Source organism: Lipotes vexillifer, unplaced genomic scaffold, assembly GCF_000442215.2.
Source record: "Lipotes vexillifer unplaced genomic scaffold, Lipotes_vexillifer_v1.1 scaffold121, whole genome shotgun sequence".
Lineage (NCBI taxonomy): Eukaryota > Metazoa > Chordata > Mammalia > Artiodactyla > Lipotidae > Lipotes > Lipotes vexillifer.
Genome location: NW_006773122.1, coordinates 1,444,841 through 1,460,572, shown reverse-complemented (window position 1 = coordinate 1,460,572; position 15,732 = coordinate 1,444,841). Strand labels below are relative to the sequence as shown.

The window sequence follows — 15,732 nt, the reverse complement described above, 5'->3', positions numbered from 1 at the left end:
GCCCAGCCGCTCCGCGGCATGTGGGATCTTCCCGGACCGGGGCGTGAACCCGCGTCCCCTGCATCGGCAGGCGGACTCTCGACTGCGCCACCAGGGAAGCCCAAATTGTGTAACTTTTGTTGCTGAAATATCCACTTTTACCTCTCCCTAAGCAGTAATATACCTTTGGTGGATTTATTATCCTCCTTTTCTAATACACATGTGAAATTTACATAACTAGTAAGATGTTATTAAGTATCAGGGTACCACTTAAATCCTTTTGCTCCCACTACAGGTGTGGGGGTACCACACTCTGGGAATCACTGGTCCAGGCCAATCCCTTCTCTGAAACAAACACATGGACAAACTGAAACCCAAAGAGGGTCAGGAACTAGTCCAGCATCTCACCCATATTGTGACAGAACAGACTGGAACCAAATTCCCTGACCTCCAGCCTGCTTTCCTTTTGCAGTTTGAGGGACAAGGGGAGGGTGAGGCTGGATGGTTCAGCCTCTCCTCTGGCTGGAGACTCCTCCAGCTGGAGGGGAGCCACACATGCCTGGTAACCGGCGAATGGCATGAGGGGATGGCAGGGTCGGTAGCCTCCTGCCCACTCAGGACCACAGCACCCTCCTGGCTGCAGGACTGCGTACTGAGTGGTGGGAGCCTCGGCCATACCTTCCCTCCCAGGAGTCTTGGGTCTGGGGCCATTCAAGGGGGTCTGGGCACTCACATCCAGTAAGAGGCAGACCTGGGATTCAAACCTGGTTCTCTCCTGCTACAGCACAGTTAGCTAGAGGTTGACACTGGGGTTCCCTTGCTGAGAGGATGCTGGAGGGGGAGGGGAAGGTTGGGCTGTGCTTGACTATGAGCAGAAGAGTGAGACCAGCCCCAGAGAGGGCTGGAGAAGGGAGGGAGACAGACAGCGCCCTAGTCTGGCACAGTTATACAAAGGTAGGTTTGTGCAAAGGGCTGAAGTTAAATTCCCCTCAGGTGTGCACAATGTTTTATGCTATAGAAATAATTTGTGCATCTCATTTGCTCAGCAGTGACTCTGCAAAGCAGCTATAATCATCCCTGGTTTACTGATGAGGAAGTTGAGACTCAGAGGTGAGGTGACTTACTAAAGGTAGCCCGCACAGGATGCTTTGTTGAGCAGGACGTGGGAAGGGAACAGGCTGCACCTCTGGCTGGATTTGGTAAAGGAGGGCTGTCTGGGGGAGGGCAGGCAGGCTGAATAGATATGGGAGTAAGGGGCAGGAGTGGAGAGGTTAGACCACTCACTGGCCAAACTACCTTCGCGAATCATAAAAACCTTTCTGAGCCTCAGTTTCCTCATCTGTAAAATGGGTATGACAGTACTTCCAGTTCACAGCTTGCAAAGATAAATCAAAACATAATGAAATAATGATAATAATGCCTGGAACATAAGAAGCACTCAGTAAACAACAACCTGAGTAGGAAAAGTGAAGGGCGCCCAGCCTCTGGCAAGTTTGCCCTCCGTGGTCACCTGCCACAACCGAAAGATTCTCAGCACCTTTCCCAGCACCTTCTTCAGCAGATACGAGTGACCCTGAGAACAAAAGAGGGTTGACAGGCCTGGGGGAGCGGTGAGGGGCTGCAGGCGGCTCGTCTATCCCAGGGCCTGGCAGTGAGGATGCCTCAGGGAGAAGCAGCAGCGTCCCCATCCCCGCCCCAGCCCAGGACGGGGCTCCGCTCTACAGGGTGGGGAGGTGAGCTGGGACTGCAGCGTGCTGGGGCCGTCATTATCATTCCTCCAGCATTTTTTCTCCCCGTTATTTATTTTTCTGTGAGGAAGGAATGTGGGGAATTTACCACAGGGCGCTGGCCTTGCTTTGGGCAGTGCAGCGGCCTCGTCTATGAGAGGGAAGCAGCAGAGACAGATGGCTGGGGAGGTGGAGGCGGAGGAGGGTCCCGGCTGAATCTGTGGCCCCGGTGGGGCGGTTATGTAACCCACCCGGAGGCCCAGGGCAGATACCACGGTGCTTCTTAGCTCTAGGCATGTGCCTTCCCATGTACATAGCTCCCTTGGAACTCTACCTGGACCACCCCAGTCACCCTTAGCCTCTGGGCAAGCCCAGTGGTGGACGTGTTCCTCTGTCAGAGGTGCCTTCCTCTCCACACAGGAGGTGTGAGTGGAGGGGGATAGAGGTGTGAGTGGAGGCGGGTAGAGGATGGGGTGGGGACCACCTTGAGCCTTCCAGCCTCCACTGGGCTGTCCCATTGCTTGAAATACTCCCACATCTCCATCTTTCAAGACCTAGGGCATATGCCGCCTCCTCCAGGAAGACTTCCCAGATTTCTTCATCCTCGTTCCTCTATCTCTTAAGCTCTATATTCTCCTGGCACTCAATGGAATATTCTGCCTCTTGGATCTAACACTGCCATTTGAGGTTTCATCTCCCTCTTCGCCCAAAGGCTTGTTGCTACCTCCCTCCTTCCTCTCTCCCCTTCCTCGAGGAACCACCCTCTAGATCTCTGACCTAGAATCTCCATGACTCTGGGATCTAGACAAATCGAGAATTTGTCTCCTGGGGTGAATGGTGGAGTAAAATGTGAAGGTAGATTTGGACTGTGGGAGTGCTCATCCTTCAGTCATTTGTTTAGTCAACATTTAGTGAACCCCTCCTGGGTGATGGCCTCTGCTGAGTCTGGGGAATTTAGAGAGAATGGGACCAACTCCAGCCCCAGGCTGCCCCAGGGCCAGGAGGAAGGGCTGTATCTTTGTCGAGGGCCTTGGGCTGGGTGCTGGGGACCCTGAGATAGACTAGGCTCAGCCCTGCTCCTGGCAGAGGCATAGTTTAGGGGAAATTCTCTCTCTCCCGCCCTGGCTCACCACCTTTACGTCTCCTGGATTAAGTGTTTTCTCTGGAACGGTAGGGTGTGGTAGTCCTTTCTGTACTCTCAAGGCTCCCAGGGCTGGGATGATGGAGGCTGATGCAGCAGGAGAGGGCCTGGGGGTCGGCGGGGAGGCCTGGCTTACCAGGGCTGGACTGGGGGAGGTGGGAGCCTGGGCCTGAACTTGGCTCCCTGTGAACCAGCCCTTTCCAGTTTGTTGTGTACCTGGAACTGAGCCTGCCTCTCTCTGGGTCACCATTTCCAGGTCCCTGAAAATCTAACTGTAGATTAATTAGTGTTTAGGCTAGTAGAGCAGGCAGGAGGAAGGTGGTGGCTCCTGGCCTTTGGGAGAGGAGGACCGCATAGCAGGGCCCTCGTCAGCCAGCAGTGAGCAGTGCCTGTGGCCTACAGGGATACCTGCTAGCCAACACCCATGCCGACCTGACCTGGGAGCCCTCGACTGAGCCCACCCACCCTGCCCTGCATGATCCCGAACCCCTGTCAGGGACATACCAGGAGTTGGGCCAGTCCCAGCCTCCTTCCCCTTGGGCCTTGGTTCCTGAGCTTTCTCAACCTGTTGTTTCCTTCAAGCCCTGCTCCTGCTCCGAGGCCCCTGGGCCAGGTCGAGTAGGGGAGGGGCCCTGATCGAGGAGTCTGGATGGATTGATGAAAGCTTCCTGGAGGAAGCGGCAGTTGGGCTGGGCCTGGGACAGTAGGTGGGGAAAGTGAGTGTGCTTTGTGGGCAGAGCTCTTCAGAAAGGAGGGGCCCAGGCTTGGGATCAGTCAGACTCCCGGCTCCAGCTCTGCTCTGCCTGTCCCTTGCTGGCTGTAAGACCTGGGGTGAGTTGGCTAATTCTCTGGGTCTCGTTTTCCTCATCAATAAAACAGAGGTAAGGGGGCCTCCTTTATGAGTTGCTGTGAGGATTCAGTGAGAAAATATATGCTAAATCCTTAGCTTGGCAGCATCTGGAGCTCCTCATGTGTTGGCTGTTGTCATCCTCATTGACTCGATCCTTTCTGCAAGCCCCCGGGGAAGGTGTAGGGGACAAGGCGGAAGCAGCTGAGGCCCCTGTCCCCCGGCTCCTGCACCCTCTGGGGGAAAAAAAGACCCAGACCCTGATTGCTGCAAAGCAAGATGTTGGGAGGAGGCAGCAGGGCCCACGTGATGGGTCCTGGGCTGGGTGCTGGGCCACCCTGGGTTCGAATCCCAGCTCTGCCTCTGGCTAGCTGTACCACCTGAGTCACTTCACCTCTCCGAGCCCCTTTCTCCTCTAACATGGAGACGAGGGGACTGCTGACCTCCTGGCCGCTGTTAACGAAGCCAGGGCCTGGCATGGGGCATGTGGTGAGCACGCCCTGGCGAAAACTCTGACTAAAACAAATAATATGCCAAGTGATGAGGTTATTAAGCGGTGCGGATAAAACACTGATGATCTGGGGATTGAGCGTGTAGAAAGGATAGGAGACAGAGACGGGTTCCGGGTGGAAGGATGTGCGCAAACACACAGCAGAGGCTGGAACTCGCAGGGCAGGTGTGGCACCACGAGCCGCTGGACTCCCTCTGACGGTTGCTGAGGGCGCAGGGAGCAGGTGAGCGAGCTCTCGGGCAGACCCTGACGTCAGGGACCCTGAATGCCAGGATGAGGACTTGCTGCTTGATCCCCCATGTCCTGGAGAGGAGGAGAGAGGCCCGACACAGAGTGGAGCCAGGCGGGAGGAAGATGGATCTGGCAGCGTGGGGTGGGTAGATTGTCGGCGGAGAGACTGGGGGCGGAGAGACCATTTAAAAGGCTGTTGCGAAATCGGTTTTCCTGATAAAGAGCTAGGCTGAGTCATCTGTGGAGGAGAGAAGTCATATCCAGCTCCTCCGCGTTGCCGTCAACGTGGGATTTTCCTCTTTGTCAGCTAGTCGATTGGCTGCCTTTCGCGGAGGCTTTGAGAAGCAAGGCCGGCTCAGCATCCGGAGGGAAGCTGGGCTGCAGGGAGGACCCAGCCGGAGTGAGTAAAGCGAGCACCCAGAGGTGCCTTTTGTGGTTTGGGGTGTGACTTAGGGCATACAGCATCCTTCTCTGGTCTCAGTTCCCCCTGGGCATTAAGGGAGAGGCATGCCATGACTTCTGCCGGCCGGTTGGTTGCCAGGCTGGAGCTAGGTCTGGGGCTCTTCCATTCCTATGCGTCTCCCGTGTCTGGCAGTCCTTCCCACCTTGGTGTGAATTATTCTCTGCAAGGAGGCCTGGCAGTCTGCTGGGACTCAGTCAGGTTGCACTCACCAGGACTTTGGCATGGATGGAGAACTCCCCAGGGAAAGGAGGCTGTGTCATTTCCTCCTTTCAGCAGGGAGGATGCGGGGCAGGGGCTGGCAAGGTAGTCAGGCCATTACTCAGGTCCAGTTCATCTTCCTGCCCCCGGCTGAGGCCGAGGTTGTGCAGCAGCCAGCCATTGGTTCCTTCCTGACCCCACCAGGGGGGCAGTTAACCCAGCCTGTGTACCTGTCCCGTTGCCAAGACTCCCAGGCAGCCACAGTGGGCCGTCTCCAGCCAGTCTCTCTTCCTACCTCTGGCTCCCTGTCCCACTCCACCCTACCCGGGCCCTGGGCACCCCCATTGACGGCAGCCGTGTGAAGGAGAATTTCCTTGAATTCTCTCCCTGTCCTGACCTTCTGCTCTGGCCTCCGTTCCCCTGCCCTGCCTCCCTCCTCTGGATCCTCTGTCCAAAAGGCCTGATGGCCGGCAGAACAGGCAGCTGCCTGCAGAAGTAATGGGGTGGGAGAAAGGGCTTATATACCCTGCCTGAGCACAACTTGAACTCAGGTCTCCTGACTCCCCTCACCGTGCTCTTTCTACTCCACTAGTTTTTTATGTCCTAGCAGGTCATCTCTACCTTAGTCACAATGCGTTTATCAGCTCTTCCGCTGAGAGCAAGAAGGGCGACAAAGCACGAGTTGCTCTGGGCAGCTGGATGTGAAGAGGAGAGGGCACTGCCGCGGGCACTGATCGCGAGATGTGGAAACACACGGGTCTTCAGACCAGCATCCAGGAGCACCAGAGTCTCTGTTGGTGCCCCTCCCACCGGAGTCAGGATCCGGAAGGCAGGGTGATTAAGAAATGAGATTCAGCAAAAACCAGATTTTGAGTTTTGAACCCCAGCTCTGCTACTTAAAAGTCATATGGCCCTGGGCAGGTCTTTCTGAGCTCTGGTTTCATCTGCAAACTGGGAAGAGTGCTAGTCCTTATCTCTTAGGGTCATCGGGAGGATCGAACAAGATGATGGGTCTGAAGTGCATGGCACAGCACTTTATACTGGGCGGTAGCGAGGGCTCACTAATTATAGCACCCACTGCGATCTTCATTCGAAGGGCTGTACTCAGGGCTTCCCGTCCCCCTTCCCCACTTAGGGATTTAACCCTGTTGGACCCAGGTCTCCTGACCCTGGGCAGCTCCTCCTTGAATTCTGCCCTCACCCCTCCATCTCCGGAAGGCCGGTCTTCAGAGCTCCTCATCCATTGTCCAGGGTGGGGCTTTCAAGGGCCAGCCCTGAAGAGGCTGAGGGAAGAGGGGGTGTTAGGACTTGTACAGGTGCAGGCTGCAGCCAAGCAGATTGGGGGCTCAGCAAGGGGCCTTGGCCACCTCTTGCCTCTCTGACACCAGGGACCACAATCTTGGACCCACCTGGCTGGGGAATCACTAGAGGTGGCAGTTCCCTAGTCTGGGGAATTTTGAATGGAGCTGCCAACCCCGGTGCCCTGCAGTGGGGGACTCTGGGATGCCCGTATTTGGCCCAGCCCCCCTTCTCCCAGCTCTGTTTGTGCAGGGTGGCAAAAGTCATCTGGATTGCTGGCTGGGTCTGGTCCAAGCCTCCTGCCAAATTCCTTTTCCGTGGAGTCATTGCAGGCTGGGATGGGGGGCACGGGAGCTCCCTCGGAGGCAAGGCTCTCTCACCCGCTGGCGTTTTCTGCTGGGTTCCTCTTGTCCCAGAACAACAGCGTGGGGAAGGTTCCCAGCCTGGCTGGGGGTCAGCAGACCAGGTCTTGTCCCATGGCCTCCTGTGCAACCCCTTCCCTCTCTAAAGCCTCCCAGGCCAGCTTATCCCTGAGGGCCCTTCACTCTCTGACACTGGAGCATTTTCTAGCCCCATGGCCCTTAGAACCAGCCTTGGGATAGGACTGAAGCAGAGAGGTGAAGAGAAGAAAGAGAAGAGTGCAGGGATTTGGGAGGTCTGAATTACACAAACACTGAAGCCCTTCCTAGGAGCCTGGCACTGTGGGAACCCACTAGCCGGGTACACAGTAAGAGCCCAATCAATGTGAGCTACGATGGCTGCAGTTGTGTCATAAGAGCCACTGGTGGGACTAGGGATGTTTATCCTGACCATGCCCCGTGGGGATGTGATTTGTGACTGAGTCTCTGCAGGGCTGTCAGGTTGGAAAGAGAAAGCTCTTTATTATCTGTGTGGCAGTGAGGGGCAGAGTCATGTCAAGAGGTGGGAGTTAATATAAGGAGTGACTTTATAGCTAAAGAAAGAATGTTAATTAGCAGAAGGTACATCTTCAGGGTAGTGAGCTCCCTGTCAGCTGAGGGTATAAACAGAGGCTTGTACACGCAGGGACATGGTTTTAGGGACGCAGGAATTGTGTGGGGGTTTGGACCCGGTGACAGCCATCTCTGAGATTCTGAGGTTCTGTGGTTTGGGGCAATGATCCCTGCCTCCCAATAACTCTAGAATCCCCTGCTCTGTGACCTTAAGACAGTCACCCCTCTCAGGACCGTGATCTGTAGGGTGAATCTCCTTTGCTAGAAGAAGCTATGACCCCTTCCGGGGTGTCACGTGGGGTCACCGTCAACTCCATCCCAGGGTAGCATGAGCCCTCGGTCCTCTCTACTTGGGCTGAATGACAGTACTCCCCCTGGCATCCACGATCTCAGTGTAGCCTCCAAACCCTAATCTCAGTGCTTTTATTTTTTTTATTATTATTATTATTTTTTTTGCGGTACGCGGGCCTCTCACTGTTGTGGCCTCTCCCGTTGCGGAGCACAGACTCCGACGAGCAGGCCCAGTGGCCATGGCTCACGGGCCCAGCCGCTCCGCGGCACGTGGGATCTTCCCGGACCGGGGCGCGAACCCTCGTCCCCTGCACCGGCAGGCGGACTCTCAACCACTGCGCCACCAGGGAAGCCCCTGTCAGTGCTTTTATTACCTTCTTCTCAGCTAAGGAAACTGGCTCCGAGAGATGTAGTAACTTGCCAAGGTCACACAGCTAGCAAATAGCAGAGACTGGATTTGGGCCGGGAGCCTTGGTTTCTAAGCAGACCAGAGGAGATGGACATCGCATGAGCTGAGCAGCCCCTCGTGTGTTGCTGGCTTGTCCCCTACCTAAGTTCCCCACAGGGGAGCAGCCTGGCCCAACCTCCAAAGCCTTCATCATGGGGTGATCCAGGCAGGAGAGGAGCCCTACCAGGAGGAAGCAGGCGTCAGGGGCGCGTGGGGCAGGCTGTGTGCCGTCACTGTTCTGGACCTGTGGGCACAGGTGTGTGTGGTGGGGAGCCAGGTCGTGATGGGAGGAGGGAAGAAGGAGGTTGGGGCCAGAGAGCCTGTGGCTGCTGGGCCTGGTCCCAGTGAAGCAGCTGTCGGCAGCCACTCCGTCCTGTGTGGGCCTCCCCGCTGACCCTAGTGTGAGCTCTACCCTGCACCACTCTCCGAACCTTGGTGTCTTCATCTACAAAATGGGGGTGGTAGTGAAACAGCTCCTCTATAGGGGCCCTCCCAGCTCTGAGAGTCCGTGAATTCTGAGCCTCACTGGCAAGATGCCTAGAAAAACTGTCCCTGGAGACCCACTCAGCATGTCATGGCCAGTGCTAATGAGGGCAAGATAGGAGGAAGGCAGGGTCAGATTCCTCAAGAACTAATTAGCTTCCCTCGGTGGGGGTGGGGTGACAAAGGGAGGAATTTTCCCAGCCACCTACTGAGCTGCTAGCTCAGCCACAGGCTGTCCCATCCATCTGGCCATAGGTTCATTTGTTCATGCGTCCATTTCTTCATTCCTTATTCAGTAAGCACAATTTAAACACTGACTCTGTGCCAGCCGGGCACTGGTGATATAGGAAGAAATGGTTGCCTGTAGTGAACTTACAGATTAATAGGGCCTGACCCCCAGCCTGATCCCTGACCTCAGGCCCCAGACTCTGGTCCTAGCCTGCAGCCCCAGACTGAACCCCGACTCCCACTGACTCTGTCCCCTATATGTCCCAAAGCGACCTTTGGGACAAGCAGGCAGCTTTGAGCATGCACTGTGGACCCAGAGAGAACTGTTTCTGACTCCAGCCTTGCCACCCTTTGCTGTGTGATCTTGGGTGAGTTACTCACAAGTCTCTAGACCTCATTTTCCACTTCTGTAAAATAGGGAGCAAGCAATGCTTGTGTCCTAGTGTTCTTGTGAGGATAAAATGAGGTAATGCAATGTTCTAGTAGAGTCACTGCTGAAATTAGCCCAATTTATTACTTTTATAACATTAAAGTATGAGAATTTTTCAATGATTGTTTAAATGAAAATGGTAAGAAATTCTGCAAGGACTTGGAAGAAACTATTAACAAGTTGTTACCTGATTTGTGGTGTGGGGCACACAGAGGTGGAGAGACATTTTTTACTGTATACTTTTTTATGTTTTTAAATTTTTTAAAAAATTTTAGTCCATGTAAATGTATTACCTATTCTAAAAAGAGGAAGTGTTAGTGTTAAGAAATGACTATACTATGAGTTTGAAAGTGTAAAGAGCCCTAAGATACACACTTAGGCATATGAATATCCTGCAGGTTCATTCATGCCCTCAGTAATGCTTCCTGAGTGCCCACATTTTGCCAGGCACTATTCTAGGGGCTAGGGTTAGAGGGATGAACAAGTCAGGCAAGTTCATTTCCCCCTTAGAGCTTGTGTTCTAAGTGAGGGAGATAGATAATAGACAAGGAAAGAAGATAATACTGAACTGTGTTGAATGCTATGAAGAAAACAAAACAAAGAGATGGGTTGGGGTGGGGGTGGGGTGCTGATTATAGAGGAAGGCCCCTCCAGAGAGGTGACATTCACGTGAGTCCTGAGCGATAAGGAACCAACATGGAATGCCACTTGGGAAAAGATCATTCCAAGCACAGAGAACAGCAAGTGCAAAGGCCCTGGGGCAGGAACAAACTTGGCGTTTTCAAGGAACAGAAAGCCAGCCAGGAAGAGCCCGGTGAGAGAGAAAGGTGGCACAAGATGAGTCCGAGATGGAGTGGGGCCTTGACTGCTAGGGTGAGGTGTTCTTGCTGAGTTTGGTAAAGTGCCATGTCAACAACCTTCAGGGGGAATCCAAACGAGGGGGCAGTTAATACTAAGAGGGTAATCAGGGAAGGTTTTACATGGGTATTTGAGTTGGGCCACGATGGTTGGGTCAGGGATCTTTATGAGGAGATTCTAGGACACGGTGAGTAAAGATCAAATTCCGGAGGAAAAGGCCATCTGTAGTGGGGCATGGGTGACCATCTGTCTGTCTGTGTGTGTACCCCTGTGGCTCTGCAATCCCATTTGCTGACTCGGCCTCTGTCCCTCCTGCAGCGCTGGGCCGGAGCACTAGCCTCACCGAGAAGGATCTAAAAGAGGCCAAGGCGAGGAGCCAGCAGATCGCAGCCCAGCTGACCACCCCTCCCAGCTCCAACTCCCGCGGCGTCCAGCTTTTCAACAGGCGCCGGCAGAGGGTGAACGAGTTCACCTTGGAGAGCCACGGCCAGAGGGGACAGAAGCCCAGCCAGGAGTCCCTCAGGGTGCCCCCCGCCAGCCCCACAGGCCATGCCCCAGGGCTCAGCCTGAGTCCCACCTCCCTCCCTGAACCAGGCCCTCCGAGAAACCCCGCCCGCCAGAGCGCTGACACAGGGGTCCCTGGTCATAGCATGGAGAGCTCCTCAGAGGAAGCCAGCTTGCTGCGGCACCTGGAGAAGGTGGCCAGTGAGGAAGAGGAGGTACCACTGGTGGTTTATTTAAAGGAGAACGCGGCCCTGCTGACGGCCAATGGGCTCCACCTGTCCCAGAACCGAGAAGCCCAGCAGACACCCCCAACTCCACCTCCGGCGGAGGTCCACAGCCCAGCCACAGATGCCAGCCAAAACGTTCCCTCACCCGGCGCCACGCTCATCACGCCAGCTTCCAACAGCAACCACAACCTGCCAGCCACAGATGTCGATCAGAACCCACCGGCAACTGTCACCCCGCAGAGCCTGCCACTGTCCAGCGTCCAACAGAATTCTTCACAGGCACAGCTCCCACCGAAGGGTGCAGTGCCAGATTTCAAACCCAGCGTCCCGTGCGCTGGTGGGCAACCCCAGGAGCCAGCTGCGGAGGTGAGATCCAGCACCCTACTAATTGATAAGGTATCGGCTCCACCTACCACCACCAGCACCTTCTCCAGAGAAGTTACTCCCATCTCCAGCTCCAGGCCCCCAGCCCCAGATTTCATGTCCAGCTCCCTGCTCATTGATATCCAGCTTGGTGCCCCAGTGGCGTCCACAGAACAAGAGATGTCCGGGCGGGCAGCTGCCGCCACGCCCACCAAACTGTACAGCGAGGTCCACCTCACGCTGGCCAAACCCCCATCTGTGGTCAACAGGACGGCCAGGCCCTTTGGGATTCAGGTGCCGGGCGGCACCAGCCAGATGGAACGAAGCCCCATGGTAGAGAGACGACACCTTGGAGAGAAGGGTCCCGCTCCCCGGCCCCCCAGCGTGGCGGACAGGAGCCCTCGGCCACAGAGACACGTCATGTCCCATAGCCCCATGCTGGAGAGGAGGCCCGTGGCACAGCGAAGCCCCGCCTTGGAGAGACGCCCCTTGGGGAACTTCACCCCACCCCCAACCTATGCCGAGACCTTGTCCACAGCCCCCCTGACTTCCCGGGTTAGGTCTCCCCCCTCTTACTCTGCCCTGTACCCCAGCTCCGACCCCAAGCCTTCTCATCTGAAGGGCCAGGCGGTTTCTGCCAGCAAGACGGGCATTTTGGAGGAGTCGATGGCCCGCAGGGGCAGCCGCAAATCCATGTTCACCTTCGTGGAGAAGCCCAAGGTGACTCCGAATCCGGACCTGCTGGATCTGGTGCAGACAGCGGACGAGAAGCGGAGGCAGAGGGACCAGGGGGAGATGGGCGTGGAGGAGGAGCCCTTCGCGCTGGGGGCCGAGGCCTCCAACTTCCAGCAGGAGCCCGCACCCCGGGACAGGGCCAGCCCCGCAGGTGCCGAGGAGATTGTCCCCGAGTGGGCCTCATGCCTCAAGTCACCGCGCATCCAGGCCAAGCCCAAGCCCAAACCCAACCAGAACCTCTCCGAGGCCTCTGGGAAGGGGGCTGAGCTCTACGCCCGCCGCCAGTCCCGCATGGAAAAGTACGTCATCGAGTCTTCGGGCCACGCGGAACGGGCCCGCTGCCCTTCGCCCACCATGTCCCTGCCTCCGTGCTGGAAGTACCCCACCCACGCGCCTGGCGGCTTCCGAGTGGCGTCCCGAAGCCCGGCTCGGACCCCGCCTGCCTCCCTCTATCATGGCTACCTGCCTGAGAATGGGGTCCTGCGCCCAGAGCCCTCCAGGCAGCCACCCTGCCAGCTGCGGCCCTCGCTCTTTGTCCTCTCACCCATCAAGGAACCTGCCAAGTCCTCGCCCACAGCCGCCTCGCCTGCCAAGCCGAGCTCCCTGGACCTGGCGCCCAGCCTGCCCAAGGCGGCCCTCCCACCGTCGCCTGCCCTGCCTCGGCCCTCCCGCTCCTCCCCTGGCCAGGATGGCCTCCAGCCCACTGCCGTGAGCCCTACCTACAGCAGTGATGTCTCGCCCGTGTCTCCCTCCAGGGCGTGGTCTCCCCGAGCCAAGCAAGCCCCCAGGCCTTCCTTCTCCACCCGGAACGCCGGGATCGAGGCTCAGGTGTGGAAGCCTTCCTTCTGCTTCAAGTAATGGACCCCACAGGGATCCCGCTGCCTGTCAGAGCCCGCTCTCCGAGGGCTGGATGGAGAGCAGGAAGTGGCACAGGGCTGAGTCAGGAGTATGGGGACTCAGGTCTCAAGGGCTGACGCTGCCACCAGCTAGCTTTGTGACGTCGGGCAAGTCACCTCCCCTCTCTGAGCTGCAGCCGCCCCTTCCCTACCACAGAGTGGTTCGACTCCACGTCTGAGGGATCTGAAGTCTGCCACTGCGGGGGGAGGAGGGTCACGGAGAGAGAACTCCCTTGGTAGGCCCTAATGAAGCTGGGGGGCTGCACCTGGCCTTGGTGAGCTGTAGGGATGCCAGCGTCTTGCTGAGGGGCTTCTGCAGCAAACAGAGCCTGCCCTTGCCTGTGGCACCAGCCAGCCAAGGGTCTGCCTCCTCAGCCACCCCGGTGGGGCCGTCCTCACTGTGGCCCCAGCTCTGGCATCTTTCTGCCTCTTGCTGGATTCTCACCTCCACAGGTCTGTCTCTTCCACCCACCTCTGCCTTCCGGACACTGTTTCCTCTCCGCTGCTTCAGAGACCTTTGCCTCGGCCTCCACATTTTCTCTTCTCCTGGGTCCTGCTGGATGAGGACTCAGCCCAGCACTGCTGTCTGACACACTTCTTCCTGGCCCTCTGCTCAGCTGCCTTCATGCCCGCTCCAAACATCTAGCTCCGCTTTCGAGACAGCTAACGCAGTTCATCCCAGACCTCAGTCCTGGTTCGACCTAGCTTGCCCTCACCGTTCTGGGATGTGGGAGGTCCCAGGGGACCCCCGAGAGACAGAGAGCCCTGTAGGAGGCCGCGCAGAGGCTGGTGTGCAGCTAGGAGAGAGGCCCCTAGCAGTGTATCCATCAGCTGTTTTGCCTCTTCAACCTCTGCCAAGATCTGCACGACTGAAAGCAGCCATCTACGTGCAGTGGAAGGGGCCGCAAGGAGAGAGGCATCTCGGCCTGCCGTTTGCTGTGCGACTTTGGCCAAGTCACTTTCCCTTTTTGTGCCTCAGTTTTCTCATTTATACGATGAGGGCCTTCCTAGCTGGACAATCTGTGAGGAATGAGAGGACAGGCTGGTGCTTTGGGAGAAAGGCCCCGTAAGTGATAAGACAGTCCCCTGGGAAGAGAGGGGAAGGAAATGGGACAGTTGCCATAGGACAGATGGTGAGTAGATGTAAGGGTGTCCTTGGGAGGGTGTGGCTGGAATGAGCTGCAGCAGGAGGCCAGGAGATCAGAAGTTTAGGCTGGGACTACTCAGGCTCAGGATCGCCTGGAGACAGTGGGAACACGGCAAGGGCTGGGGCAGGAGCACAGCAGCTCAAGGAAGGGACAAAGGAGACCTTAAGGTTTTGAAAAAAAGGCTGGGACTTAGGAGATCTGGATTCTCAAAGATGGACTCCATGTGCAGCTTTGGGTCTCAGTTTCCCCATCATACTCTGAGGGTTTTGAGTCAGGTAGTCTGAGATCCTCACCACCTCTGACACCTTTGATGTGCTGCAGCCCCCCAAAACCACACTTTGTGGGGGTTAGAGAACATAGCCGCAAGAGGCAGAATTCAGATGGAAGCTTCCCAAGACCGGGGGCGAGCACCACCCACTTTCTCTTTCCCAGCCCTATTTCTGGGCTCCCCAGAGGGGCGAGGGGTGGTGGAGGCGGTGCCCATGCTGGGCTGAGCCTGCAGTTTTCGTGAGCTCTCGGCTCGTCTCCATGGCAACAGTGGGTGCCTTCCCAGTGAGTTCATTCTGCCCAGAACGTGGGGGCATGCATGGGAGAGTCGCGAGGGAGCTCGGCTCCTTCACGCCAAACCCCTCCCAGGACAGAGTGAAGCCCATGTTCCGGACCCCTGCTCCCTTCCACCTCTGAGGGCCAGCAATGGAAGAGCCCACCCTCCATCCTGCAGCTCCTGTGATCAGGCTGGCTGAGCTCTTCCCTCAACTTTGTTTTCTCTCCTGTTCTCAATACACTCTGCCTCAAATCTGTCTTGCTTCTTTCTTTCTTCCACACTCACTGGCTGGTGGTCAGGGCCCTCTCCCTCCTCCCCAATTCTGGCCTGGGAAGTGGGGTGGGACTGCTTAGTTACGGCGTGTGAGCCTGTGGTGTGTGTCCACGTGCTGCCTGCATCTGCTGAGTGTCTGGATCTGCCATGGGTACAGATGTGTGCTGGCTTGAAAGTGAGGGCTGCCCTCTCTCTTCCCTGGGTCAGCACTGAGGGAACCAGAATCCTGTGGAAATCATGTTCTGTTTTCTCCTTCCTTAAGAGTTTGGCCAAAAAGTCTGTAGAGCACAGGGGGAAAACCCATGCCCCTTATGGTCCAGGTTTGTTCGAATTCTTTAAAAGTGGTATTTAAGTGCCTTTAGCCAGAGCATATATACTTTCTGGTTCCCTCAGCAGCCGCGCCCCCCTCCCACCCCCGTCGCCCCCATTATCTAAATCTGGCCACTTTCCACAGTCATCACTGCCGGGCTCGTGCATAAAATGAGTTTCTGCCCTCGTGGAGAGGAGCATACTGCCATCAAGAGCCAGAAAAATGGGTGCTGGGCCCAGATCTGCACCTGACTCCTTGTGTGACCTCAGACAACCCGTGGGCCTCAGTCTCCCCTTCCATGCAACAAGACGATTACAGAAGCTGTCTGGGAGCTAGCTCTCTTTGATCTCTGATAGTTCCTGTCTGACTCTGCTCTACTCGCGCCTTCACCCCACACATGTGTCCTGCTTTGGGTCTGGTGCTGGGTTAAGTGGGTGCTCCTTTCTGAATTTTCACCCATGTGCATTTCTAAGGAGTTCTGGTGTATATGGTACATTGAGAACTTTTTCAGAAAGTGAATAATTCTGATTCCCTGCAGCCTTTTTGTATTATTCACTGCTCCCCCGTCCCCCAACACACACACACACACACACACACACACACACACACACACACACACACACACAC

At 56.4% G+C, this 15,732-nt stretch overlaps 1 protein-coding gene across 2 annotated transcripts in view; it reads left to right on the top strand.

The window, feature by feature from the left end:
• SYNPO (synaptopodin) overlaps positions 1 to 15,732 on the top strand; it is a 35,514-nt gene that overhangs the window by 16,824 nt on the left and 2,958 nt on the right. The window contains exon 2 of one of the 2 annotated variants that reach the window (XM_007448045.1): positions 10,424 to 14,779. In XM_007448045.1, the coding sequence (XP_007448107.1) occupies positions 10,424 to 12,792 (2,369 nt within the window). In that variant the 3' untranslated portion in view covers positions 12,793 to 14,779. Of the gene's footprint in view, positions 1 to 10,423; positions 14,780 to 15,732 lie in introns of those variants that run through there. The other variant, XM_007448046.1, reaches the window with a different exon arrangement.